At 42.5% G+C, this 26,537-nt stretch overlaps 1 protein-coding gene across 9 annotated transcripts in view; it reads right to left on the bottom strand.

Annotated features, from left to right (window-relative positions):
• SUSD6 (sushi domain containing 6) overlaps positions 1-26,537 on the bottom strand; it is a 91,648-nt gene that overhangs the window by 10,337 nt on the left and 54,774 nt on the right. For all 9 annotated transcript variants that reach the window (XM_077784109.1, XM_077784108.1, XM_021540767.3 and 6 more), the window contains one exon: positions 1,488-1,685. In XM_077784109.1, the coding sequence (XP_077640235.1) occupies positions 1,488-1,685 (198 nt within the window). The remainder of the gene's footprint in view (positions 1-1,487; positions 1,686-26,537) is intronic.

The following is a 26,537-nucleotide window of genomic DNA, read 5'->3' as shown; positions in this document are numbered from 1 at the left end:
GGCTATGGGGCTGACAGGCTCAGAGCTGCACAAAACACGTGATAACTGCTAGGAACTTGCTTTATCCTCTACAGAGGTAGGATCTTACCCTTACCAATAATTTTAAGACCTACTGCCTTTCTAGAGTCTCTCACCCCCTTCCCCTTCTCTGAGCCTTTTAAAGGAGACCCACTAGTTAAGAGCCATCTATCTCCGACCCTGAACAATTGATTCAAAGCTTGTGTTGTGAAAGCAATGGCTTTTTCATTGGATCAGACTTTTGAGGCACCATATTTTTTGATATTTTTTGATAATGCCACTGACCCTTGAAGATGCTAAAGAAATCTGAGGGATTTCTGCTCATCACAACACAATCCTTCAACTAGAGCAAGTGCCACCATGCAAGAATGCACCCAGGGAACACGATGTGCAATAGCACAGCTTTGCTCTCCAGCCTGGGTGCAGCAAGGGTAAGGGGGATCACTGTGGAAAGGAAGCTTAAGGTGAATTTGAAAAACCTCTTCAGGATCTATTTGCTGCCAGTAAACTCCCAGATCCTTCCTTATAAATCATAGGATGGGGCTATTGGAGTGGCAGAGACACTGAAAAGACAGTGCCTTTGGGACGGGACAGGATGTTCCAGAGATCACAGGGATGCAGTGAGCTCCATAAAGAGTTTAGTCAAGGTACTTTTTTTTTTTTTTTCTGTTTATTTCCAATTAAGCTGATTTTGCTTTATGTGTTACAAGACTTAATTCCATAGTGTACATCCTGCTGGCTCAGCATAACTGAGTAGTAAGGTTCCATCAACATGCCCACCTAGAAGAGGGGCAAGAGTTCTCCCTTATCCAATATACCCACTGTTAAAACCAAAAGAATAGTAGGCAAATTAAGTACGATGAACATTTTCCTGCAAATCTTTTTACTTTGCTGCTTTGATGAAGGAATTCCTGTTCAGCTGGGAGGACACAAAACAAAAGCTGTCCATTTCTATTCGGAGAGAAGCAGAACTCATTTGTCAGCAATGTCCTTTCCTGCCAGTACAGTGAAAAGCAGCACCATCAATCTTTTTGACACGGGAAACCAACAGTTACTTAACCTGTTTGCAAGGAAGATTGACTCTACACACACACATACAGACCCACTGAGGGAGATGTACTATCAAACCCATCAAGGAAAACCAGACAGCATGGAAAATACTACTGTTAGGGCTTCCAGCATTCCTGAGATGAGAGCCTCAAGATAAGAGGCTCCACGTAAGTAACAAATTGCCTATTTTATACTCCTGTCCATGGCTTTTCTCCTTGTGTTTGGGACTCTAAGTCTGCATCTGATGGGCCGCTACTGAAGAGACATGTTTAAGAAAGAGTCATGATTGTGAGCTGCATTTATGAAATTGCTGGAGCAATGAGAGACAGCCATATGGACTTCCTCAGCACCATACAAAGTGCTTAAGGATAACCTGAAAAGTCAATGCAAGGGCAACTCTAGAGTCAAGAAGCACTCACCTGGGCTGAGTCTGCAGCTGACTTCCATGGCTGGGTTCCACTCTCCATTCTTGCATGTCAAGTATTTATAATCTCCTTTCAGCATGTAGCCTTCAACACACAGATACTCTATGACACTGCCTGAAGTCAGAGGGTTGTTGCAGGGACTAGGGTGGCATTTATAGCCTCCATTCTCAGGTTGTGGTGGCTGGGGACAATCTGATATAAAAGAAAGTACCATGAAGGACATCTTAGAGGAAGACACCTATTACACAGTATATATGAAACACAGGCAGACTTCCACCTACAAACACCCACTAAATTAGGAAACTACTAAAACTGAGAAAAAAGGCTGTTACATGATGGCAGAGAACACCTCTGATAAAGTTTCTGTGATTGTTAAATACTGCTTGTTATCCCAGTAGTACAGTCCAACTGGCAGGCACCAAACTGGTGATATTTTTGAATAGTGACACAACAGAGGCCCAGAAAATCCTTACTGCTATCCTACCCCCACAGCTGTTTCACTAGACTGGGGTGAACCTAACAACTAGGCTTTCCTATTAGTGTGGCAGGGGAAGAGCACGACAACTATTCAAAGGAAAGAGGAATGCAAAAACCCCTCTGTACAATAGGTACACAATGTCAAGGTGCAGACCTGCCCTGTCATCAGGCACCCTAGAAGCCTGTTAAAGCACACAGATTTTGACTATTTTACACAGATATGCCATCAACAAGACTGGCAACAGAGCTTTGTTGCAATAAGATGAACTTCTTCACTGAAAGGATGGTTAGGCATTGAAAAAGGCTGCACACGGGATGGTGAAGTCACCATCCCTGGAAGAGCTCAAGAAACAACTGGATATGGCACTTAGTGCTATGGTTTAGCTACATGGTGGTGTTCCATCAAAGGTTGGACTTGATCATCTTAAGAGGACTTCTCCTAGGACCAAATGTTCTAGTCTACTTTTAAAAAGGAATCCAGTGCATTACAAAAACACTTCTTAAAAAACCTCTGTTTACCTGTATGAACTCTGGAGTGCTTCGCATTCCTTTCTGCACCTTCATTATCCTGACTAGTAAGTATAGGCACATGTGGTATCTGGCACATGCCAGAACTTTTCTTGCAGAATTTTCAGTAGCCATTCAAATAAAAACAACAAACCAAAATTGAGGAAGCTGCACTGAAAACAGGATATTTGTCTTGCTTAGAACTTCGTCTCTTCTGACAGGTCACAATGACCCTTCAGAGCAGCCCAAATAACTTCCCCTGACAACATGTATCTGCCTGGTTGAAAGATGAAGAAATCCAGACTTTTTCCCCTTAAAATTCACATCAGCTTCCCAGACTTTGTAAAAGAAAATACATCATAGATCTCTCTTGAGACATTTTGAGGCACAGAAAATCAGTCAACCCATCCAGAGTGTCCCATCAGAGCATGGTGACCCAGGCCTGTCCTTAAACCCCAGAGCACACACTCTCTCATGTTCTACCTTTAAGTGACCTACTTACTGTAGGACAAACAGCAACAAACAGCTGGGCAAAATTCAAGTAATTGGATTTTGAGTAAGATTTAAGAAGCAAAAGAAAACTTGAGATTCATTCACTGTGGAAAAATTTGTCACATTGTCTTGGTGCAAATGACTCTTGAACCTAAACATGTGTGAGAATGCAATACAGGTAGTGCTTGTAAATGCCAATAAACCCTGAGATGAAGTGCTGACTGAAGCCAAAAATGCTCTGGTATGAGTTCTGCCAGCTTTATAACTGCAATTCAATTTACTTCTTCAGAAAAGGTTAACAGGGGTCTAAGCAGCAGCTTTTCACAAGGACTTTGTTCATGAGGATTTATTTTTAAATAAGCTTCAGAGAAGCTACTATCCTGTGCCTCATGAGTTTTAACTGTTACCTCTTCTGTGCTTTTCAACTTTACTTTCTGCAATGATTTTCTAACCAGTGTTTTAATCCTGCCCCTTCTGAGGCTAAACTTCCTTTCACTGTGAGCCTGTGAAACATCTCGGGACAGTTGGGATCAGCCAAAGCAACAGAATAGTGGCACATTTCACATTCAAGCACACAGACAAATGCCCTGGTCATCTGCAGTCCAGGAGAGAGTTTTTTTTTTTTTGCTCATTGCAAAATCATTTGAGCACCAGAGATATTTTTAGCAGTTTAACAGGTGCCTCTCCTGGCACTGGTGGAGAGCTGTGGGTAAAAGCCAGCGTCACCACAGCAGTTGCCAAAACTCAAGAGCAGACAGGACAACTTCCCTACACCTTTTTATACCACAGCAGGTACCTGGAATTGCTTGGGAGTCATGCACAGCATCTTTCCACTGACTGCAGCAAAGAGCTCAGTCCTGTGGTTCCCTTTTCTCCTGAGCTGTGCCCATGTGTAAGCCTGCCCACTGAACTAGGAGCCCTTTTGCACACAGAAGCAGCCCACTGTTGGTTCCCCTTCTATAATAAAGCACCACCTATACTGATGAGATTCTCAGTTATGTACAAAAATCAGCCAGCCAACAAGAGACAGGCACTCATTTACATTGCAAAAGCACTCTCAAAGGCTTGGAAGTACCATCACATAAGGCAACTGCAGAGACCTCATTTGTTCTTCCCAGATAAGGTCTTCAGGAAATGCACAGCTGCAAACTGGATTCCTCTTCACCTCCACAGACCACTTGGACAGGAAAGGAGGGAAGCAGCTTGTAAGTGTATTCAGGCAGTTATGTCTGACTTGTCCTATTCACAGGGAAGGGATTGCAGAATTAGCCACCTCCCCTTCCCTCTACCCCCAACCTTCATGTGTCATCACAGCACCCAGGAGTGCACAAGTATTTTAAAATGTGCTGGGAAATAGATAAAAAAGGTCTGGATGAGGCAGCCAGAACATCAATACCTTCCACTCTCAACATGATTGAGCTGATCTTGGACTGTCCTTTGCAAGGCAGCCTCAGGAGAACAAAGCTTCTCAGAGCCTGCAGCTTTGAGGAGGTCTACTAGAAAGTGCTGATGGCACTGAAAATTGCTGGAGGGTGGCTTGCATGGGTAAGAGGATGAAATGGTGGTACCTGAAAAACTGAGAAAGTCAAATACCTCTGCTCCCTGCTAGACTAGCTCTCTCTCTCCTCCTGGCATCTCTGACAGAATGCAGCACCTCTGCAAACCAGGGCCCAGTCCAACATAACAGAGGCATCCAGAAAGTCTGGGACAGACAATGCAGCGACTTAGCTGAGAATTAGCTGTTCCCTAAGCTTTCACTGCCCCCCCCCAACAGTCTCCTTAATAGGTTTCTTCAACTTCCTCCATATGTGCACTCTAAACTGGGACCAATAGAAGAAAAATTACAAGTTTGATTCTGTACAACCCTTTATGTGCTCCAGCAACAAAGTTTACGTCCCAATATTGCAGCACAGCAATACAGAACCAGGCAGAGCATCCCATTTACTGCTGTCCACAGAACAAACACTGACACTGCAGGGGTGAAAGAAGCTGGGTACCAACTGCTGCCAGAACACGCACCCAGAGCAGCCGGCTCCAGCTGTGGGCAGCAGCCAGAAGGTGCAGGCGGCTGGGGCAGTGTGAACTGCTTATTACTGCTCTGGAGCACGGCTGTTGGGATGGTTCAGTACTGAGAACAGAAAGACACATGCAGGAATTTCATCAACTCCCTCCCTGAAAGACATATTTTTGGAAGTATCGCAGGGCTTGTGAAACATCTTAAGACAAATGTTCATGCAGGGGAGAGAAGAGTTAGAGAGCCAAGTTAAAGAAGTCACCAACTTCCTAGGGGGCTACTGACATTCTAGGCTTGCAAAGCTATTGCCAGGATCTTGATTCATCAAGCTTTCAAGATGCACAGAAATAGGCTTTAAGAATTTCTCCACTTTGTGCAAAGGGAGCAAATACTCCCAAAGGCCCTGTTTGTAGGAGGTACTGAAGCTTATGACATCTCCTGGGAGAGCTGGTTCTCTGCCAGCATACACTGATGGAAAACAGGAAGGAAGCAGAAGTCCAAAGACTGAGAATATCATTGAACTCCATCCAGAGGTAAAGAAATTGTCATTTCCAGACTGACAGGCAGAAATTAAGTTATGCACTGGAGCTTCTGCAATTTCCATTCCAAACCACAAAGTATTTAATATACCATTTTTTAATATGCACATGAAAAAATACTGAGTCAGTATGCACCTCTACCCAGCATCCCACCAAATCACCTATAAGCACAATATTTTTTTGTTTTGGTCATATGAAAAAATACTGTTCTCCTTCAAGGAGGGTCAATTGCTCTGATGTTCTTTGAGTAGCTGTTACCAGCTTGACAATAACCACCACAACACTAAGGAACCTCTTTTTTTGTTGCAGTAACAGCAACATCACATTGTACCTTCACCAGTTCCCCTTCCCATGGCTCTTCTTCAAGTAGCAATCCTCACTTGCTTCCTCTTCCACCAGATTCACAGACAGCTGTGAGAAGATGGAATCCAGCTTCTTTTAGAGACAGTAAGAGATGTCAGTTGGCCAAATTGATCAATCTAATCACCAAAGGATGAAATGGTTCTTTCATGTCCTGGCTGAGCTGAAGCTGGGCAGTGGTCCTGAATGCCAACCCGATGCAGAAGCAAAAGCATTTCCAGCATAAGGTAACAAAGACACAAACTTGAGCCATGGCTCATATATATAATGCCATGGATGGAAGCATATGGTCTGTTATGTGCTGACACAAAAGTGAGGGATTTAAGTGCTCAGAACATAAACCACAGAAGCACAGTTAAGCCTTGATCACCGAGTGAAATTCACAGATAAGCAGAAGATTTACAAAGCTCAAGCAGGATGAGCCTGTTGTGGCAAGGATGAAGAACAATACACTCCACTCACACATACAAAGAAAGATTAAATCATAACTCAATCTGACTGGATAATTGTCACAGAATTATAAAAGCTCCCCAGTATTAACCTTCTTTGCACAGGCACAACACAACACAGAAGTCTAAGACCTCTCTACTGTCTAATTTGCTTGGCACTGTCTTTATTTTTTTCAATCAGTAAGATTCATGGACTCTACTAGGGGTGTTACACCCCTCTCTTCTGCACCAAGCACTTGAACTTTTTCAGTCACTAACCCGCTTTATTGGGCAGTTTGACTGTACAAAGATGAAAACCCAAACCTCCTTAAAAAATGCATTCTTATAAGAAGAAAACCAAAATCCAAACACAACTAAACAAAAAAACCCCAACCAACCAATAAACCAAGCAAGCAATCAAAAAAACCCTTCTAATCATGATCTAATTGTTCACAGCATTGCTTAATGATAGGATGGTTCACATTGAACATCCTGTAATAGTTGTTGTTCTCCACAGCAAGGCACAAAGGTCACTAAAACTAGGACAGGAACAGTTTTGACAAAATAAAGTTGCTCTTCACATGACTCAGGCCCAAATCCTGGCAACTTCAAAAGGAAGCTGGATGCAGCCTCAGGTAAATGCCTCACTGACTACCCAAGCACTCCAGCAGGTTTGACTATCCTCAGAGAAGTGGCCAAGGAGCCTTATAGGTCTATGCTGAAGCACTTTGGAAGCCATTTGTGCTTACAACTGCTCTACTGGATGTCCTGAGCACGTGCCCTGCTTGGACACTGTTAACACCTCCAGCCCTTTTAGACATACCACAATTTTTGTGTGATGTGGAAACTAGAAAAAGGAAGATGCTAATCTCAGTACTTCTCTTTCTACAACATTTATTCCATTTAACAGATACCGTCAAGACTCACAGAAGAAAAACATCCTACAAACAAAAAACACCCTCCTGATCAAGATAAATATTCCCCTGGCTAGTCTGGTTAAACTTGTCATGATGTCTCATGCCAGCAGGTCTTACCTGGTGAGCCAACATCTCTGTGAAATACAACACAATTTTACACGCAATTAAATTGTCCCAGTGCTACAGGCCATGCCATTTCTTTCATGCTGTTTCCCCTGCAGCCTGATGCTAGCTTTCTTGTACTACTTTGATTGCCCTACAGCAGGATTTCTGTGGAATAGCTCAGACAATGTTGGCTTGCCTCAAGGCATGCCACCTTTTCTGCCTCTTCTTCTTTCTCCTGTTACATAAGGTTTCCTCCTGGTCACAGTCATTTTCTGTTCACTTTCTTACAAGTTGTGCTTCAACACATTCCACAATAGCAAGGAGAAATTCTCTGTCCAAGTCTCCAGTTCTCCAAAACATTGTCACCTTTATTCTTTCAGACAGACTTGCCACCAGCCTTAAAAACAGCATATCTAGAAAAGCACCCAAAATAAACACAAGATATCCCCGTTTTCCACTTACTTGTCCCTGCTGCAGAGACTCCAATTTTCAACTTGGATCATTTGTGTGTGCATCACCTCAGTATAGCTGAGGGAACTGCAAAAGCTATTACTAATTTCTGGCAAGGATCTTCCAAACAGCCCCAAACTCTAAGGGAGTAAGCCTCCCTCTATACTCCCACCTTCAATCTGGGTCTTGCCACAGCTAAATGGTTGGTCTGAAATACTAATTCCATCTGAAGCCTTCTGCAGTGGCTGTGCATTTTCAGCATCTCAGACCTGAGGTTCAGGTTTAACACCATGCTGAAAACAACTTAGCCAGATTCACAGCTCTTTTCCAGTTAGTGCCCTGAATGGGCTCGAAATAATAGCGGGGTTTTTATCAATTGCTATTTGCATGCAAATACGCAGGGCTTCATCTTCTTCTTACACCATGTTTTTTCACAATAAAAACATGAAAGCCTGATGCAGTCAGCAGGCTAAATGTGCAAGCCAGGGAGCAGCAAGAATGCTCAATTCAGCTTCTATAGGATCTGGCAATTCCAGTGGAGTGCTGCCCACGGATCCCACTCAGGGGTGACACTGAACATTGGTTTGGCCTCAGCAAACGCATTCAGTTGCTTCCTAACAAGAGCTCTGGCCGTATTTGCCAAGACACTTTTTTCTCTCCTTGCAGTTTCAGTTCTTGCCAGCAGGGTGCTGCCCGACCTCTCCACTAATCTCCTGGTTGTTTAGTAAACCAATAAAGAAAGAATTGACTCCTCCCTTTGCCCATTTCTTGGATATACTCCTAACTTCTGTCACCAGTACTCAGAGAAGCATGAATGTGATCCAACCAGGTAATAGCATCAGTGCTGTCCTTAGCCACACAGCAGGGTAGTAAGCCACAGCACAGCACCGAGCTGACTTAGCAACATCTTGAGCAACAGAGGATTGCATCAGCCCCACAGTGCTGCAGACTCCAATGCCTCAGGTTGCACCTAACAGAACACACTGCAAGTAACTTTATTTAAATGTTCGGTTTGGGTCTTCTTTACTTTTGTTCTGGTGTATTTGTTGCAGTCCGGGCGTTTTTCTTATTTTTCAGTGTAACTTTTCCTCTCAGGGAAGACATGGTCTCAAACACTGCCACATTTGCTGTGGTAGGACAGATCCTTACCTAGCTTATGATGAATTCAAACCCCACCATGCACCTACTGAGAGAAAAAACCACGAAAAGTAGCACCAAAACTAAAGGCACACATGCAACTGGCATATGTGCCATTTTCAACAACAAGCACTTATTTTATAAGCCCTTTAGAACTATTGGACAGGAAATTCACTGTCCAAGTTAGCTGCTTTTCCCCTATGCTAAAGGTGGTTTCCTGCCTTGAGAAGAAAAAAATATTTTAAAAAATCTATATGTATATATACCTAATTTATTCAGAGAACATACAACTACTTATCATGCCCTTCTATCCCAAATCTCCTGGTGTGTCAATTCTCTGGGGGAACAGGAGAAAACAGGCTGAATGAAGAACAAAAATATTCCACAAGCTTCTTTTCAGTAAGGAATTTTTCTTCTTAAACCAGGGCCTTCAGTCACAGAAGATTTCCTTCTGCCTGAGACAGAACTGGTGTTTGGCTCCAGGAGCCTTCTGCAGAGAGGGAGATGATGGAGGAAGATGACTAGCCAGCTTTGCTTTCAGGGTGAAATCCAGAGAGGCAATATCCTTGTTTTTCCCTCTCCTCCATTGCAAACACAAACCAGCCTATAACCAGCAGAAGCCATTTTTGGCAGCTCCCCTCCCTCAGCAGCTCTTCAGTCTTAGTAAGAAGCACGTGTTACAATTTCACACCCCCTTTAGACTAGCTACGTCAACTAAACACTATCTTTTACCGAAGAAAGAAACACTTCCTAGGCAGTTGGTCTGGAGAATAAAAGCACCTTGATAAGCTTTGATCAACAGCACTGCTGCTCCCCACCCACACCTTCCTTCCTGTTGAGAAAGTAATAACAAGGGAATGTGCTTCAGTGGTAGATAGAAAAGCAGTCACCCCCATCCACATTTTCCAACAAGAGTGCCAGTTCAATTTCTGAATGCTAAATACCTTCAGGTTTCCAACTAACCATGCTTGCCTGGATGCAATCAAAAGTTTTCAGCACAGCAGCTTCCCACTATGCACCCTCTGCTTTGTCCTTCCCAGGCAGAGAGCCTGGATTAATATTAGGCTAGGAAATTGCTCATCAGGTATTTCAGGGACAAACGTCACTGCTTGTAACAGCAGGTTTGTGCTGAACACAAAGAGCCACATACTTTACACTGGGGTTTCTCTTGGCAGGCTAGCTCCAAGAAGCACAATGGCCAAATCTGGGTATAATATTTGAAATTTTATCCTCTTTCAGCAACTTCAGAGCATTTTTTAGTCCACACAATGACATTCCAACACAAATGTGTGCAGCAGTCATTAGAAAGCCTTCTCCCTAGAGGACAAGACACGCTTTGCTCCCCTTTCAAGTAGCTTGAGGTATTAGTGGGGATTTTTGGTTTACTGCCCACCAGTGTACTAACTTGTGTGTTGTAATTATACAAACACAGTAGCTGCAGATAGAACATGTGAAAAGGGACCCAGACTGAAGCCATCCTCTGCCAGCTGACAACAGTTGACAACCTGGTGTGTTTCTAGCCAGACAGGATTCATTCCGTAAAACACAGATTACCAGATGCCCAGGTCTGTAACTTCTGGGGACGAGATGGGGATTGGGAGCAGGAGAACAGATTTTGAATGTTCTCCTTTTCAGCACTCTGGCTTTCTCTAGCACATGAGCAGATGGGTCATTTCCCAAAGGGGCAAACCTGATACAGCAGCTGCTGCTGAGGACTAGTCACAACAGCTGAGGCTAAAGGACCTCTTTATATTTAACTTACAGGAGGCAGAAGTCAATAAAAGGCCTCCATTGTGAGTGCACACACTTCTCACTGACCCTGCCCCTAAAATATTTTAAGCCTTCCTAAAAACACACTGCAAAACATAACCCTTTTTTGGTTAAGCAGGGGCCAAAGTCCACTGAAAAATAAGCTCTCTGTCTTTACTGGCTCCAGATGCTGCTTATTCTGAATTCACAGACAGAAGACCAAACTGAGCAGGACTGGTGTCTTCACTGGGAAATTACAGTTTCCCCAGTAAGAGCATACTCTGAAGAGGAGGCTTATTTTTTTTTTTATGTCATAATGTGGGTAAATGAGAAGAACCAAAGCAAAGAGATTTGTATATATAATCATATAGCTGTGCATTTATATAATTAGACACAAGCATTTAAAATGTGTACAGTAACAGGCACCCCGCACAACCATCCCATACACAGTAAAGCTGCATTTTTTTTTCTTTTTCCTTCTTTATTTTTTCCCCCCTTAGGGCAGGGGAATAAAAAGCAAGAAAGAAAAGACTCTAATTGCAGCCTTCCACCAATGCAGTCGCCATCTGGTAACTCAAGAGACACATGGAGACGAATTATTTTAATTAACATGTTACAACAGTATTTTTAAAAAATCTATGCTTATTAACACTCAGCTGTGATTAGCCAACCACGGAGGAAGCCTGCTAGTGCAACATTAATTATGGGTCTTGTCTGTCTTTCTATTAGAAATATGTTTTTTTTTTTTTACTCACGATAGTTTATCTATCTCCTAAAAAGAAAACCATTAGCATCAAAGCTCACTATAAAATTATATTTATGTTCTACAAGAGTCAAAATGTTTAGGCTATATGAAACTGCCACTGGTGCTTCTACAGTGCTACAGATTGTGTGGATATAAAACATATTTCTCTCTGCCCCTTAGAAAGCCTTGCTTCAGTTAAAGAACTCCCAGTGTTACCGATATTTTGGCAGAAAACTAAATGTTGTACCTTTCAAGTTTCTTTCCCCCTTCAAAACAGGAGAGACTGCTGTATGCTAGGCAGCTGGAAAACCAAGATGCAAATTCCAGGTCTAACAAAAACCACATCTGTGAAAGGAAGATTTCTGCGATGGGAAGCAGCAACCAACCACAACTGCACTCCAGCAGCACATCTGCCTCCCTAGAAGAGTGCTACTCACTGTGACAACTGCATTATTTTCCCTGTATTAAGCCCACCTGTAATGTGGTCCCCTCAGATACATTCCTGAGTGAGTCAGCCTGACAGGCTCTGAGACTAACACTGCCAAGTTTTTCAGACTTGCTGGAAAACTTTCGGTTTTTCTGTCTTATGTTTGCACAGGGCTGGCTAGGCATTCTGGACATCAGGATAACACCAAATCATAAGACAAAAACCTGGTGCTTCTGAACAAAGCCAGGATGATAAATTAATTTCGGAAACATTAATAGGAGGAAGCAAACTGGGAACAACTGCAGAAGTGCTTTTAAGATCTTCTGATACAGTAATCTTACTGCTGCACACACATACAAAGTTATTTGTGATGTGTGTGGAAGCTCATGAAGTTTACTCATGTCCCATAAAGATGAAGAGCAGCTGACTAGTACTTTACAACATCCCATACTGCCAGGACAGCATAAAAAATTTGCATCTGGGCTGCTGTTGGAGTCAGCAGTACAGTGACTGCAAAAAAGCAAATTTAATACAGAAACTTGCTCTTGGGTGCATGGGCACAGTGCAGCTTTACAAGTGGCCACATTTCATTTGCTTTTGTTTTCTAAGGCTGCTGCCAGCCTCCCTGTGCTTTCTTCCAACCACCCTATAATTATTTTCACATGTTCCAAGAAGGAAATTAAGCAAGTGCTGTAACCCTCATAAGAGTGGGCTCTTCCAGTTCTAGATTTTATTTTATATTGCAACAAAGAGGAGATTATTTAAAAATAATAAGAACTGTCAAAATAATTTGATGGTCTTACAAGAAAAGAAATAGACAGCTGTGCAGGGACTTACTTCATACAGCTTTGATTTGTCATCTTGTCCTTGCCTACCTATTTCTCAAAACTTACAAAACTAAAAACTGGTCTCAAATTCAGGGGTAACCTGTACATATACCCCACTCTTTCCTTGTCTGTTCCTAAGTGAGTTTTCAGTTTGTATATAGTAATACCCTAAAGTGGATTTTTTTTTTTTTTTTTTTTTTTTTTTAGGATAAAAGCCTGACACATACTATGGGGCTCTAGTGTAATGAAAAACATCTCACGCTTCAGTAAGAACGATGAGACTGTATAGGAAAAACCAGAACTATGCTTTTCAGCATAATATCATATTCATGCTGATTTAGGACACCAGGTTTTGATAGGACACAAGTGACTGGTCTGTAAAGACCTGACTGAAATGAATACAGTCCCTGTACTGACACTAGGTGAGCACACCAGGGAAATATATCCTAAAGACACAGCAGAACAAAGCTTGTCTCTACTAGCAAGTGACACAAGGCCTTCAATTTAGCAGTGCCTCAGGAAACTTAACTTGCTTAAATTTCCATATGGCTACAAAACTTCCACTCCTGAAACTTCAGCCTAGTACTGCAATCAGGTTCCTTTTCCCCATAAGGCCTTAGAAGTTCATGCTATGAGAATTTCCCAAAATATATCCCTGTTGAAGACTCCAGCATGGCCACTCAAGCTCATGAAGACACATGGTAACACCAACAGCAGTAAGAGTCCATTGCTCCTTATCCACCATGAGGTGAAACTCAGGCAGACACCATCAACCACCAGAACGACAGGCTTCCCCTTACCCTAGAGGCCAGCTCATGCCCACCTCCTAATCCCAGTTCTGTTATGGGTTACTCTGACAGCTGACAAAGATCAATGCACAGTCATAAGTCTGCTCATGAGGCAGTCCTAAAGTCCAAGGGGACATGGGGATCTCTGAAGTAATGAGTTTAGATACACTAGCCAAGTCACTTTAAAGCTCTGCCCTGGTAAGCCTCCACTCACTTTTGCAACTGATTAATTTCTCATCCTTTCAGCAGCAGCAGCTGTTGCCTCTGACTCAGCCTATCCAAAATACACTGATTTGGAAGTTTGGCCAAGGCTAATCTAGTAATGGCTTGTGCACAGGACAGCACTGTGCACTAAATGTTGTGCCACCTTCACCTGTGTGGAAATCAAACTGGGAAGCTCAGAGTCCTGGGTTACTGAAGTTTTCCTATGCAATTCATCTACTGACAGATTTGCTAGGAAAGGTGGGTAAGGACAGTGATCCTGAAACTCCAATCTGATACACCAGTGCACACAGAAAGTACTTTTTCATTCTGCCATGCTATTTCTCTTCTAGTCTTTGGCTTTGCTCAGGACCAATGAACATAACAGAATTTAATATCTGGGCAGATCTGTTTATCCTTTAAGAATGACTCATCTGTATCACGGGACTTGTCAAAACAAGCACTCAGATAATTTACTACTGACTGGGCAGAACTGCAAAGACTTATTATCCTTGTCTTGCTGGAAAGCCTCTCTTGAGCACAGTCATATTTTCAGTCTAGATGTGGTTAGTTTAGCTGTGAGTATTAAGTCATCTTTCCTAGCAGCTTTAGAGAAGCTCAGCATCACAACTTCTCTACAAAGTCCAGCATGACAGAAAAAAGAAAACACCTAGACCCACCTGAACACTCCTCAAATCACCCTGTTCAAAGTGGGAGGCATGTCAGACTACACAGTAACAGAAGTACTGCACATGGCAAGCATACCTTTCCCAGAACCCCAGTCCTACAGACTCCCACTTATGCAAGTTCAGTCAATCTGAGCTTCATTCTTGAATGGCCAGCTCATACAGACTCAATCCAAACTCTAACAATTCAAAAGCTCTAAGACAGAGTGAAGCTGAAGAACTCACCTTCAAAGAAAAGTAAGAAGTTTCTTCTACTGAGACAAGATAGCTGCGACACACCTCTCTAAATTGCCTAACATTTGAACAATGTCAGGGCAATTTAAGAGTTAGGGAGGTGATAGTAGGAAAGGTGGTGTCAGACCCTGTATAATCTGCACTGAAACTTAACACCCACTCAGTAAGTAATCTCTATTTACTGACAACACAAATAATTAAAGAGTATTTTTTGGCAAGAAGGAAGGAAATCCAGTGAAGCTACCAGTAAGCTTGCTTTGTGACTGGAGCATGACTAGCAAGAGGCATCAAGGTCTGGTGGGATATGATTTAAAATCTTTGATTTACCAGTCACAGAAGACATGATCAGCTCTGGCAGAACAGGCAAAGTCCCACACATCCCACCAACTCAAAGTCTGCTGGGGATCAAATGGTACATGGAAAGAAAATAGCAACTTAGTATTATGCATACAAATGCAGTGTACAGAAAATTCAGATTATCAGCCACCTTCTTTGAAAAGACTGTCTTGCTATACAGATGTACTTATTTCAAAGTGTTTGTTTTTTCAGCTCCATTTTTCCAGTCCCTACCAATAGCTCTAAGCAAATCAATGGATATGAAATAGCAAATGTCAAAAGCATTCCTAGCATCAAACGTGAATTCTTCCTTTCTGTGTAGCTTCTCATCCCAAACATGCACAGGGTAAACACAGCTGAACTGAAACAAGCCAGGATTGGGGAACTGTTCAAAAAACAAGCTCCTTCCACAGCTGGCAAGAAAAGTGTTCAGAGACGATGTGTAAAAGGAGTTCTCACTCTTTGAAATACTACTTGTCCTTTGACACTTTCACTATAGCCACTGGAATCAAAGCATAGGCATGGCAGAATACCCAGCTGAAAACACATGTAATAATAATAAAAAAAGGTCAGAAGTAGCAACTGCCAAGATAGAACTCATTTGTAGCCCTTGATGCCTGATAAAAATGTAGGAAAAGATGAAATGCCATTCTGTCCATTTGACATAAGAAGAAATTATAAAACATACAACCCCAAATCCTATTGTGTAATCATTTTCAAAAACAAAATCTTTAGGAAATAAATCAGGTCTCCTCAAGGACTACTAAACTTCAATCTTGTTTCTCTGCAATTCACTGCTTTTAAGCAATAAGAAATACAAGACTGTACATATTCTTTGCTTCTTGTTTATATTCCCTGGCAAACCTAGAGAGGTTCTTTGTTCTCTAACAATTAAAAGCCAAGTTAAAGCCACAAAACAAAATAAAGATTCTCCCAATGCTTTATTATGGGGTTGCTTTTCATAGGAAGGTTTGGGTTGAAAGGGACTCTGAAGATCACCTAGTTCCAAACCCCCTGTGATGGGCTGGGACACTTCCCACTAGACCTTGCAGTGCTACCCTCTCTTCTTCTGCTTCTTGCATGCCAGCTGGTTTTTTTAAATATTATTCCTGACATTTCATTAAGTTTCATGTATTGTTCTGAGGCACTTATTTGCACAGCATTCTCAAGTGGCTTCCTTCAGCTGCATCTTATCTATACAGCATCATTAGCCCTGTCAGAGCAGTTCTTGCTAAACAGCAGTATTTCTCAGAGCAACGTACATTTAACAGGATAACAATAGCACAAAAATGCTTAATTGAATTTTAGTTCCATGAAGCACCAAGAATCACACCTCAGTGACTGCATCTTATCTGGACCATTCTTGACTTCAACAGGCCAAGTCTGATAGATACTGTTACACCCTGCCAGTCAGACCTTGAAGTCTAGGACAGTACCCTATTGAAAAGGAGAGACTATTGCAAGCCAGTTTCTTCCAGACAATTCAGCTGATTTTCAGATGCTGTTCCAAACCCTGTTTCCTTGACTACCATAAGAACCAAAACAACATGAGACCATTTTGTTTGTTGTCTTCCACACAGCATTTACAGCACCAAGTTGCAGATCTTTCAAGTCCCTCTTGAGCTTCTTAAAGATTTTTCTCCTCGTATCTCAAATCTTACTGCTCCTCATCACAGCTTCCACAAAACATGCATGAGTAAATTTTTGCTCAGCTCTCAGCATTCCCTTACATCAGACAATAGTTTTAACTCCTGTTTCAACTACCTAACTCCATAAAACAGATAGTGTGGTTAGCTGGGGTTTGCAAGTTGTGTTTTGTCTTTCTTTGGGTTGGGCGTAGCATTTGGGGGGGGGTTTATGCATTTAATTGTGAGAAGAGGTTTTGCACATTTCAGCAATGTTTAGCATTATTATTACATCTGCTAGGTTAATACATAATAATAGTATCCACCACATTGCTACTTGTTCCTTTTTGTCTAAATTGTCAAATCCAACAGGACAACATTTCAAACAATTTCAAGAGTTGCAAAACTATCTTACAGGGAGACCTATCAGAATGAAATGCTGATTTTACGCTGCAAGATGTCATTATAATAGCTTAGTTCTGTGATCCTCTGAAAAAGAGGATGAGGTGGGAGAGCCAGATTATTAAAAAAACCCACAAAATAATTACTTAAAGGATTTATTTATTTATAGGTTCATGATTCCCTAGAGCATAAAATCTCTTCCACTACTTAGGTCAAAACAGCATATATATGTACAGACACTGATCTGGCAGACAGATTTCACAACCACCACCTAACTCCGGCTTTGGAAGGGAAACAGTAAGCAAGAACAACCTAGACAGTGGGAGAAGTTATAGCCTGTCAGCTAAAAACAACAATCTTTCCCAAATCATGCAAGAACAAAGCAGTTTCAAGATCTTACACAGAAAAGAAAAGCTTATTTCAGATGCTCCCCAGAGAAGAATGCAGCAGAGGAAGCTGTTGCAGCATGCCTGAGTGCCACAGGAAATGCTCTGCTGAGCACAAAAGAGAAGAATTCATGAGCACTCCCAGCTTCCTCAGAGCTGAGGCCAGAGCTCAAAGGAATACTGAGAACACCCTGGAGAGTCACCCTCACACAGCTAGACCCAGATCTGCCTCCCACATCATCACATGAACATACATGGTAGGAAGCAAGTATCCAAATCCCAGCTCTTCCCCAGTATCAGTGCTCCCATGTAACATTCCCTGAACCTAGCAAAAAAAAAACCCACAAGAGGGGAGGGCAGAGGTTGTGCTTGCTTTCCCTACAGAACCAGTCGCTGAACCTGCCTTACACCTTCCCAGTCCTCACCAGGCTTCTGTCAATTGGTGCTGCCATCAGACATGTGCAGGCCCTGGGCACTGACTCAGCAAACCCCACTTCTGTGAGGATGCAGCTCACAAGCAGAGCATCTCACATTTTCAAGAAGAACACAAGATCTCTCCACATATAAGGCAACCCATATCCTCGTGCATTTTCCCAGGTCACTTTTCCAGGGAGCTGAAGAAAGTGCTTCCTGCAGAGGAGTTCCCAAAGAGAGGGCTCAGTTCAGGCTCAGTTAGCCCTGAGACACCAGCCACCCACACAAGGCTGGCAGAAAGGCACAGGGCCTTCAGAAGCCCTGAACCTTTCCAGGAAGGAAGCTGAGGTTTAAGCCAGACGTGCAGACCACTGATTTCAGACCATTCTCAATCACTAGGTCTGCATCTGAACAGGTCCCATGTTAATGCAATTCCTGAACTAAGAAGTCTTTCTTCCTCATTTAAATATTCGTTACTTAATGCAGTTTTTCTTTCTCCCTGCAGGAGATGTTGTACTTTCTCTCAGTAACACTTCTGGACTGTAGTTCAGTAGAGAGGCAATAAACCACCAAGAGTTATGGCCAGGTGAAGTTCACCAGCAGACAAAAATGAAGATCCCAGACACAGTGAAAACAAGCAGTGCACAGATAGAGTCCCTACAACAACTCTTTCTGAGCTGTAGAACGTCTGTGTCAGGCTACACTCTAATGTCCCTGCAGCTGCTCAGAGTAGCTCAGTCTATCACAGGGTTTGGCAAAAATGTCCAGAGAATGCTGACAGGTTTCTTGGTAGTGAAGTGGAAGCTTCTCATGTAAATTTGAGATCCATTTATGATATTGTTCAACCTCTTCACAGTTAGGTAAAGTTTCTCACACAAAGGAAATGGAAGATTTGAAGAAATAATGCTAAAAATAACAAAACTGCTGCCCTCCAGAGAGAGACACTTGGGAACTCTCCCAGCTGTGTATGCAGACTCATTGAGAATGCTTAAATAACATGCCTGGGAACTACTGGGAAAAACAGCATGGAGAGAAGTTATTTGATGCTGAAAAATGAACATCCAGTGTAAAATAGAGTTCCAGAGAAAAAACAGGAGTCCATTTACTAAATCAATCAGTTACTGTTCTGTAACTGATTTCTTTTTCATACCAATATAGAAAGTGCCACAAAACAGTACATGCATTTAATCAGGAAGAATAAGTATTACAGGGAAACAATGTATAGAGCAATCTGAGACCTCCAAACCCAAACCTGAGCACTTGGGCCAAGTTTGCTGAATACATGGGGTCTTGAACACATACCATCTAGGAAGCCTAACACACTAGTAGCAGGTATTACAAAGTCATCCTGATACTAAAGACAGAACTTCTTTACCCAGACCATTCCTGGGTTTGTTAATTTGTCTCCCTATCTCCTCCGTATGATTGGGGAAAATGATATTTGAAATTATTAGGGGAGGACACAAGACAAAACCCACTGTTTTAGTACTAAGGTAAGAGGCATTGCAGAACCATGTTCAGCAGGCCGCAGGGAGCTACCAGGACAAAAGGCAGTACAAAAATGCCACAGCCCCTTCTTTCAAATTTCTGGTAATTTTCTCTTCTTCCAACTTCCTCCATGACCATACAATTTGCTCAGCAGACAGGAATTACTCTTCCTTACCAGACAGATCCCACAGACACTGTCAGAACTTTCTTCCTCTTGCCAATTATAGTCAAAGACTGTCGTGCTCAATTTCACAGCACTCCTATCATATTAGACAATCTGCAACACCATCCTTTATTCTCTCCCTTGTCCACCCCTGCCTTTTCTGTAAAATTCTTAGAAAAGGCTACTTTAGCCACACTTTGTATTGAGGGTGCTACTCACAAAAACAGCTACATTATGGCAGCTGACATGGAGAGCAGATGACAATGTTCCTAAGAGACAGCTTAACAGCTTAACTCTGTTAAACACAGTTCAAGTTTGGAAAAGAAGGGAGAAGTGTTAAAAGTATCTACTTCCCAAGTGGACTTCCTCATAAACAATCTGTCTTTCATCAGGGTATTAATGAATTACTTAACAGTCCCATCTAAACTTAAGAATTATTGTGTCCTCCCAGATCACTACTTATGATTGGAGCACTCAGCTGGAGTCTGACAACACATCCTCCAGCTAATAACCACTTGCATGCACACAAGAGCCTTCTACAATCTCACAAGGGATATATTAGTACCAATGCAGGAAAAGTCTTTTCCAAAACCTCCAGATTACATAGACCTTTTTACCTAGGATCCAGGCATTTCCAAATCACTATTTCTAAAATACATGTTCAAGAATTAGCACTGTCAAGATACGTATTTTCATTCTCTCATAGTCACCCAGCAACAAACCTCAAAACAAATTCTCAATTCTTAACATAATGCTGCAATTGTGTAAAGGCTATTTTGTGGCTAAACACCATTTTACTGTGTGAACTCCCAACAGAAATCAAAATTATTTCCCAAAAATTAGAAAGAATATTCAATGTTTGAAAAACTAGAGTGTTCCTCAAAATGTACACTGACTTCTCTTTTCGATGCCTTTTTTAGGTATCTTGTCTGAGGACAAAGAAAGCAGAAGTCTCCCAGGCACTGGGAGAAGTCCTGGATCATGACACTGGACCTTTACTCCCAGTCTATATGGCTTTATCAGAAAATAGGGTAGAGTTGTCTGCTTATATCAAATACCATGTTCTACTTTCATAGCCCTGCCCCCACAAGCATCCAAACTTAAAACCCTAAACACAAATCACAGCAACCTAGTTATTGCACATCAAAGCTGTCACTGTCACTCATTCTCAGGGGAGAAGAGACAACCAGACAGTTGACATTCACTCGTTGGCTCACAGCATAAACAGAAACCAAATCACAGTATCTCTTCTGCTGCTCAGCTAAGGCATTGATCCCACACTACCCTGCAACAACTACCCTACCAGGCCTAGACTCCAACTGCACCTGTATTTTCCTCTTAATAGCTGTGCTTCTTGAAGTTATCTATAACTGGTCTTTTTAAACTCATCACAATCCAAGTCATTGCAGTAGTGTGTAGAACACACTCCAACAAGAGCATTTCTCTGTTACAGAAGCTGTCATCATGTGGTAGGCAAAACTACATGGGCTAATGTTGTGTGTTTCAAAGACCACTGCTTGGAAAGTTCTAATCCCAGTCTAGCACATGTACTGGCAACAGATTTCCAGTCTAGACTCCGCAAAAAGCTCCCAGAAAAGTATTTTTTTTCCATAACAGTCCATTCTGACAGGACACCATGTGGCTGCAGACAGAAAATTTGGACATAAAAAGTGACTTGCCCTCCTCAGTAAAAATGGTCAAAAGAAGAAGAAGCCTCTTGAGCAACAAGACCATAGAGAGTTTCTTTCTAGAAGTGCAAAATGCCCGCGCAGGCAGGGCCATACTGCAGTAAAGGAGATCTCCAGGACTGCAGTGGCTGAGAGGAACAGCAAGGATGGTTTTGCAATAGGTGCAGGTGGTATTTTCTGGGGATACATAGACAGCAAGAGGAAAAGGCATACAGTACTACACTGACTTCCTGAAACAACTCAGAACAGACTGCCAGCACTGCAAATTGTTTAAGGAAATGGATTTAAGCCTTCTTTCAGATGCTTCCTCAGTCTGCTTATGGTCAAGCAACCTTTGGAGAAAGCCAGCTTCAGTGTCTGTTCATGGATTTCCAAATGTTACTTCGTTGCTCTGTTAATCTTATGTTACTCAGTAGTCATGGGAAGTTTGCAGCTCTCCTTCAGTATGTACTGCCTACAAATTTCAGCAGCAGAATACCAAGTTACTCTTTCAGAGCAAAATTTTCAGCAGTGTTTGCATAATTTGAGACATCCTCTCCCAACCGATTACCAGTGGGACACAAGCACTTTGGAAAATTTCATTTGATGGTAATGTACCTGACATCAGAGCCATCCCACCAGGTATCTTCCTAATTTAAAGAAGATGCACTACTGTTTTTCTTTGCCATTTACTTGCTTAGTTGCTATATCACTTTATAAAGACCTGTTCAAGCTGACAAAAGAACAAACAATTTAGTGGAATCTAAACTATACCAACAAGAAGTGAGAAATTTATGACACATGCTTTAATTATTTTACTAAGACCCTTTCCTGGCCCATCTCCTTTCTCCCACCTCATGCACTCTTGCTGCTTGTTACATAGAATCCCATTATTTCATATAGCCATTTCCTCTCCATATTTGTCTCTATTTTTTTGCTGACAGGAACAAAAGAACAACTTTATTATTATAAGGATCTGTTGGAAAATCAGTATTTCACTTGCTTCCCTGCATTTAGAATTGCATCATATATTGCCCTGGTTTCTCCCTCTCAATACATCAGAGGCAAATTAATTCAGTTCTCAACATCTGAGACAAAGCACTTCCAATGAGGGATACAGTGGTTAAGGTCTCATGTCTTCAATTATTTTTACTGAATTGCTTCTTCCATTAAAATTTGCAGTCTTGTAAGAAGTACATTTGAAAAAAACCACAAGTTTGCTACTAGCTATTTCCAAGTAATTAAATTCATTAATCCAAAGAGGGAGCAAGGGAAATAAAACTACTTTCTCCTTCATGCTTTTTCCCCTCCTTACTCCATAATAATTATAAATGCTCTTAACTCACAAAATATTATGACCGGTATTTATTAATTCGGGTTTTTGCTGTCCTTATCTTTCTTTTGCAAGCCTTGAAACAGTAATTGCCCTGAAATCGGAAAGAATAAAAGGGTTTTCCCCACAGTAAACTTCAAACTTCATCAGCCTCTCAGAAACAAGGCTGTTGCTTCTTGCATTCTTTAGTTCTTAAGGTTTTTAGTTCACAGTATTCAGATTTACAGTTTTCCTTTTTCTGCAGCCTGCTTCCACCACAATACAGAATATTTAATTTCTATCATCACTACCAGAAAATGAGTTTTGAAAAGAGGATGCAGAAACTCACACATTCCAAGACCAGACACACACAGGTGCACAGGAGCTAAGCTGAAGTGTAAATTCAAAAGCCTGTACACAGGTTGGTAGTACAGCAACGCAGTGACTAACTTCCCAAGGAGACAGCCAGTCACTTTGCATAGCTGTGTGTGCTGCTGCATCTGCAGAAACAGGAAAAGAGAGAGGACAAGACAGAATGACCACAGCTTTCTGTCCAGCACAGGGCACCCAGAAGCTCCACCTTTCCTCTGTGCAGGTTCAATTGAATACCTCATGTTTAAGAAACTCCATCCCTGTTGAAGTTTATAGACAGAAGTGCCCTCCATGGAAATAGGCAGATTAGAACACGCCTAGAGATGGGCAGAGCTCAAAATACACTGAATAAGCACACAAGCATTGTCAGCAGCCACCACGCTACTGCATGGCTTTGCACAGTTCCTGTTTTCACACAGATAAGTTAAATGCCTCCTTTTCTCAGCACACCAAATGCCCTGTACTGTGTTTACAGAGGAAACTACTTCTGCTCCTCCCCTGTTCCCAGGAGGACAGCTTATCTCGGGCTCAGGCCTGCCAGTTCCCTCAGGAAGAGCCACAGCTGTGCAGGAGCCATGAGTCATCGGAGCAAGGGGCACCCACCACACACCAGCTCTGCTCTGCAGAGCCACTTGCTGAACTACATCCTATGTGAACATGCAAGACAAGTCCTTACGGGCACACACAAAGATTAAGGCCTGTGAACACTTCAGCCTACATATATAACAATGTCTCTTCAATACACACCTTTCCCTGCCTATTCAACAGTACAATACACTTTGCACTAGCTCTACTGCTCCAGACAAAGCTCCAGGCAACCACCAGCATTTCCTGCTGCACATCCTCCAAGCCCACTCAGTCAAGGTAAGGGGTTTATGTTTTGGACACTGTGGGCCAGCTAATAATTTTAGGGAGAGTTTGGAGAGGTTGTACAAAGCAGTCCTGCCTCGCTCTGGCAGGCAAAGAAGGCAATTCCCTTTGTTCTCTTCCCTAGGGACCAGTCAACCAATCTGTCTGACCTGACCGGCCATTTCTATAGCTAATGGAACTGGAGAGGAAGTAGCAACCACATGGATTTTCCACCAGACTCCAGCATTTTGAGAGCCTTAATGCAAGTTTCCAGCACAAGTAACATCAGAAAGGGTAAGTAAACTTAGTGAAAAACAATCAACTGAATATTGATCAGAGGGTAATGCAACAGAATTGCAAGAGTCAGGAGTTAAGTTTCACAAAATAATTCTTGTTGCTAAACAAGACCTTATAAAACTACAATCACTTCCCAAGGAACCACCCTGAAATCCTGTGCCTGGGAGCAGAAAGGGTTTTTTTGTGACACAAGATGAGTGGAAGGCAGACAATGAGTAGGATGCATGTGCCGCCCATTTCCTTTGGTTGAAATACACAAGACAAACTAATAAAATGTAAGCATGATTACAGGATAAATCTCTAGCATACACCTATGATCACAACACAGACCCTTTAACTTTTCCATCAGGAAATCAGGCAGTCACTCCAAATCAGTAAGAAAGAATGCTATCAGAAACAACCTCGTATCTGCCAGCCCACATTTAGGCCAATAAACAACCAGCTTCCTTGCAACAACAACCCACTTTTAACATGGCATGTATACCTTCATCAACTCTTCAGGATCTACGGGGGAGAGAGGGGGGAAAATTGACCGAGGTAGCCAGAAAGCAGCTTTTCAAGTAACAGCCAAAATATTCTCCCTGAGAACCCAGGAGCTGTGGTAATCCCCTTTTTGAAATGCTAATGTCATTACAACCATAGCAGCAGAAGACAAGCATGGGGCCTGAGTGACAGAGGCTCTGCTGCAGCCTTCCACAGATGATTTAAACTGAGCCTTTTGTAACTCTCCTCCCCAAAGCTCCCTGCCCGGCATCACGCTTGGCAGGAGCTGCAGCTGCCATCCGACCCTCCCGAGGAGCAGGGGTGCAAAGATCAAGCTGATGAATTGATGCGTGCGGGCCGGGGCGCAGCAGCCTGTGCTGCAGCCTTGTGCTCTCTGACGCCAGGACAAAGACGGGCTCGGGGAACACTTGAAACAAGACAAAGCAAAAGGTCCCCGACTGCTGTCTTGCTACTGCTAAACAACTGCACAACAGTAAAAATCATTACAGCTGGTCATTAAACTGCGAACAGCACATACCAGTGCAGGAGAGCACGGCTCAAAGAAACTAATCAGCATAAATACGTCTACCCTTCCACCCGGGGAACCAGCTCAGCCTTGGGAGGAAATCCCTCCCATGGAGAAAGCTACTCCAAAGGGACAGGGAACAGTCAACTTCCCCGGCAAAAGCAACTGCAACTATATGCTGTGACCAGACTGGAGACCACACCAAGCACCACAAGTTTCATCTTGCCATCACATGATATTTAACAATTGACAGGTGGTTACCAGAGGGCTTTCTAGTTTTGTTTTCAATTCAGTTTTCATTACATCTGATACCAGTCAGGGAAAACCAACTTCTAGTGATGATTCTGTTGTAAATACTACAGGATTTACTGCAGGTGTTTCCTGTTACTTGCCATTTCTTACCATCTCACACTATATGAAAAAAGAGATCATCACCACAATGCCTGAGAAGTAAATCAAGCCAAGCTGCACACCAAGTGGAATACAGGTTAATTGGAAAAGCGAACTACAGACTGAAACATTTGCTATTCACAAACACTGCTGCATTTACAGCAATTCTCACTTCACCATGACACCATGAAGCTACCCTAACCCCACAGTCAAGGCAGGCAATTGTCCTGCTCTGCACTGGGGCAGCCTCACCTCTAGTCCTGTGTGCAGTTTTGGGCACCACAATGTAAAAAAAGCATTAAGCAATTCAGAGTGTCCAAAGAGGGGCCACGAGGATGCTGAAGGGTCTGGAGGGGAGCCACATGAGGAGCAGCTGAGGTCACTTGGTCTGTTCAGTCTGGAGGAGACTGAGGGGAGACCTCATTGTCTTATTGTGGTCTTCAGCATCCTCATAAGGGGAAATGGAGGTGCAGGCACCAATCTCTGCACTCTTGTGACCAGTGACAGAACTTGAGAAAATGACATGAAGTTGTGTCAGGGGAGGTTTAGGTTGGATATCAGGAAAAAGTTTTTCAAGAGGGTGTTTGGTCACTGGAACAGGCTCCTCAGTGAAGTGGTCACAGTACTAATCACAGTGATTCTTGGGGTGTTCTGAGTAGGGACACCTCAGGAGTTGGGACTTAATGCTCCTGAGGAATCCCTTCCAACTCAGCATATCCCATGAGTCTATGAAAGAATATGGAAGAGCCCCTTATCCCACTCCTGCTTAGGTGGCCTCTACTGCCAAAGAAGAAAGGTGGCAGAGCCTCTAGAAAGAGAGATGCATTTGCACAGTGCATGCTGCTGGCAGGCAGCTTTGAAATCCTAGGTTCAGTGTCAGCTTTTTAGAAATAAAACCACAAAAGCTCAGATTCTGCAGGCATCTTCACTTGGTGCTACTAACAAAACTCAGGAGAAAAATTTCCTCCATCTGAAGCAACTAATTAAGTCAAGAGTTGAGAGGATGGAAACAGACTTAATGATAAGATGCTTTCCTGCTGTCAGAGGATGTAGAACAGACATTAATTTTCATCCTCTCAAATCCCTCCATGGCAGCCAATGCAGACAAGCATGAAATACTCCTGACCTGCCTCAGATAACTGGCCAGAGGTATGCAGTAAAATAGCTATGAGTTCATGCATCTTAACTGTAGTCAGAGAATGAATCTCTTCACAACACCCCTAGTTAGCAGCTTATACCAATTCCTCTTTG

This window comes from Lonchura striata, chromosome 6 (assembly GCF_046129695.1).
Source record: "Lonchura striata isolate bLonStr1 chromosome 6, bLonStr1.mat, whole genome shotgun sequence".
NCBI classification, from domain to species: Eukaryota; Metazoa; Chordata; class Aves; order Passeriformes; family Estrildidae; genus Lonchura; species Lonchura striata.
Note: the sequence above shows the minus strand (reverse complement) of the source record. Positions and strands in the feature narration are given on the sequence as shown.